The sequence below is a fragment of the Phaethon lepturus genome, unplaced genomic scaffold (genome assembly GCF_000687285.1).
Source record: "Phaethon lepturus isolate BGI_N335 unplaced genomic scaffold, ASM68728v1 scaffold8126, whole genome shotgun sequence".
Classification (NCBI taxonomy): Eukaryota; Metazoa; Chordata; class Aves; order Phaethontiformes; family Phaethontidae; genus Phaethon; species Phaethon lepturus.
The window spans coordinates 15,818-19,321 of NW_010544023.1; the positions used below are offsets into that span (position 1 = coordinate 15,818).

The window sequence follows — 3,504 nt, forward strand, 5'->3', positions numbered from 1 at the left end:
GAAAGGAGGGTTTCTGGAGAGCAGCGGATGGCAGGAAGCCATCAGCGGGCTGTGAAGGTAAGGTCTGCCCACCTGCCCCAGAGAAGTCGTGTTGGCAAGATTTGAAAAATACCCAAGACCCCCCAATCCCTCAGTGACTGCCAGAACCGAAATACCTGCTGCTGCTCCAAAGGGTGCCGGAGGAGTGAGCTCTGCTCTGCCGGTGGTTGAAGTGTTCAGTTGTTTGATGCTAGCGCTAAATTCCTCTGAGTCACAGCACTTTTAGAAACTAGACCATGATATGTTAAAAAGATGGCAAGTGGAGAGGATGTCTGTGTGTTTTCTGCTATAATGAAACAGGAGGGGAAAAAAAAAAAAATCTTACTTTCTTTTCACTGAGCTTTTCCCGTGGCTCTGTTACCAATTATCATTCCACAGATCGTAGGAAGAAAGTGCTTGATGAGGTGTTCAAGGGGAGCCGGTCAGCTCTATTCACAAAACGTTCTTTTCCCCAGCCCCGTCGCTGCTGCCGTCTCGCTGCTCTCGGTCTGGCTCAGTTACCTGTTCTCGCCCGTGGCACGACAGAGCAGGCTTTTCTCTTCCGTGTGGCTAGTGCTCGTTCCCGTGAGCCCGCTTTCTGCGTTCGCTGGCCTCGCAGCGTGCCTCTCCGGTGCTCCCCGCGCTCTCCTCTCAGCCCCGCGCTCTGCCTGGCACTTCCTCTGTTCTCCCTGCCCTGCGGCGTGGGGGTTTGAAGGCCCAGCGGAGAAGCGCAGCCGACTTTCATGTTTCCCTTCCGAGGGCTGGGAAGAGCCTTCCCCAGCACCCCAGGGCCCCCCGGTGACGCCCTGCAGCCGGGTGGTGACGCGCGGCCCGCGTGTGGTGAGCACCCCGGGGGCTGCTGCAGCCCCGAGTCGGGGTCTCTCGGCCCGTCCCGTTGCCAGCGCTTTCAACGTGCTGCAGTCAGAGCTCTTCCACGTCTGGGGAGGATTCCCAGGCTGAGGATGGGATTGCTTACTGCGGAGAGGCAAGCCAAGGGAGCGAGCCCTTCCTCGCTCAGGGAAAAGCCCTTCTCGCCTGGCCACTGGCCCGGGCCACGCTCAGCCTCCCTCAGCGGAAAGGCTCCCATTTTCCAAAGGAATGGGTAATTCGAGGGCTGCACCTACCGCCGAGCTGCAGCTCTCACCGCAGCACAGCCGCACTCCTGCCTGCAGCGAGACCCCGGCGGCTTTCCGCTCCTTACCTGGAGCGCTTCAAGCATCAGAACGGTCCTTCAGCGCTTTGATGCTTTTTCTCCCTTTGCAAAGCGGTATTTGCAACTCGTGCATCCCAACTCTTTGGAGAGCCCCGCTACTTGCAAGTTTTCTGGAAATTTGTGCTTTCGTAGCGTATGAACGCCTAGGGAGACATGAAACTTTCAGAGGCTTCATGCAAGCTCCTTACCTGGAGCGCTTCAAGCATCAGAACGGTCCTTCAGCGCTTTGATGCTTTTTCTCCCTTTGCAAAGCGGTATTTGCAACTCGTGCATCCCAACTCTTTGGAGAGCCCCGCTACTTGCAAGTTTTCTGGAAATTTGTGCTTTCGTAGCGTATGAACGCCTAGGGAGACATGAAACTTTCAGAGGCTTCATGCAAATAAAATGCAGCATTTCACAGTCTTAGGCAGAGCCTCAGGTTTCTCAGTTTTTCCCTAACAAAGTACTGATTTTCTGCTCTTTTATTTCTTTTAGTAAAGATTTTCAGTTCACACTTGGTTCAGCTCTATATAACCAACATAATCCTTTTTTCTTACTACTTAAGCAGATAATCAAGATGCCAAAAACATTTGTATGGCTTGGGAATTGCCTGATTTTCTGCCTTAAAATTCTAATTGCAGTCATGTATGAACCTCTGGTTTATAATACAGAAAAACACAATTTAGTTCCCCAGAAAAAAAAAAGTGGAAGCGCATGCAGGGAGAGTAATTGTAATGGGAAATAATAACTATATAATACAATTAGATCATTGTAGCAAAGATGGAAGGTAGAACTGCTCTGCATTCGGTGGGGAAAAAAAAAAGTCTTTGAGCATCTTTTCAGGTTTTTTCCCCTAGAAAGGGGTGCAGGCAGACTGGGTGTCTGTCCCACTTCTTAGCTACGGAGTTGCACCCCTGGGGTTAATTTTCTAGAGTTGGTGACTTCCAACGGATGCCTTAGGGGCAGGGAGTGTAGCAGGACTGGAGTAAGGAAGGTTGTGCTTACCTATATTATTAAGCACCAGAGACGCTGTGCCAGGAGAGGACTAAATACCTTGAGACCATTGAAAACAGCGCTGCTGCCTGCAGGGAACCGATGGTTATCATTAATGGCCAAGGGGAAGCATCGTGTCATCAGTTTGTTTCTAATTTGACGATACGATCTTTAAATGCTGCTTTTCTGTTTTCCCCTGCAGGTAAATATGTCTATCAGCCCATGACCCCTGTAGAGCAGCTTCCCAGCACCGAAATACCCGTTCGCCCTCGGGAGTCTACAAACACCATCCAGATCTCAGTTTCGCTCACCGAACACTTTTTGAAGTTTGCGCCCGTCTTCCAGCCCCCTCTGCCCCCCGACTCCCCGCAGTTCTGCACGATCGCAGACCTCTTCATTGACAATTATCGCGTGAAATGCATCAACGGGAAGATGTGCTACGTGCAGAGGCAGCCTCCCCCTGTGCCCCACAAGATAAAGCCCGAGGAAGTCCCCGTTCGCAATGCCTTAATCACAAAAGAGAGCAATACACCAAAACCAGATCACTGCTCGTCCCCTTCCAGCTCTGAGGACTCCGGGATCAATGCAGTGGGGGTTCACTACATGGAGTCGTGTGACGAGGACACGGAGGGGGTGGCCGAGCTAAGTTCGGAAGAAGATTACAGCCCGGATAGCAGCTGGGAACCAGATGAATGCCCGCTCTTGTCACCCTCGCAGTGCGAAATGGAAGTGATTGAGACTATAGAAACCACTGTGTGATCCGACAAGTTGGTATCAGATCAGTCCAGTTCCCACTCAGTAATGTTGCTTTTGTAGTATTTATATTTTCTGGTTTTTCTGACAATCCCTTTTTTCCAGTGCACTTGATATTTCAGATTCCTCCTGGGCGTGTGGTCGCAGGACTTGCGTATTGGTGAACTAGCAGGAGCCTGAGCAATTTTAACATTCTCAGCCTGATCAGATCTCCCACGCCTGCACGTAAGGTAGTGATAAATATTAAGACTTCTATAGCTGAAATAGGTCCTTTTCCTGGTCTGGGTTACATCATATACTACTTATCACACAAGGATGTGCCAGTTGAGATGTTTCCATCCATCAGGATGTTTTGCGGCAGGCCTTCAAAGCACAGAGGATGAGCTGGTGCAGCACATCTGCGAGCAGCAAAACCAAGTTGCCCTTATTCTTTCTCAAACAGCTACGCGAGGTGCGGCGATAAGAGGCTCTGTCCGTCTCTCTCTGTCCTTGCGCATCGTCCACCCTTTTCTCTAGTGCCGGTGCGACCCTTCTCGAAGGCTGTCGGC

General features: G+C 51.1%; 1 protein-coding gene across 1 annotated transcript; it reads left to right on the forward strand.

Annotated features, from left to right (window-relative positions):
• The first annotated feature begins 2,413 nt into the window (after nucleotides 1-2,413).
• On the forward strand, nucleotides 2,414-3,211 carry LOC104621910 (chromosome unknown open reading frame, human C3orf70). Its single transcript, XM_010288536.1, has one exon. It carries the CDS (start codon nucleotides 2,426-2,428, stop codon nucleotides 2,960-2,962), a length of 537 nt encoding a protein of 178 aa, XP_010286838.1. The 5' UTR covers nucleotides 2,414-2,425; the 3' UTR covers nucleotides 2,963-3,211.
• Nucleotides 3,212-3,504: the final 293 nt, after the last annotated feature.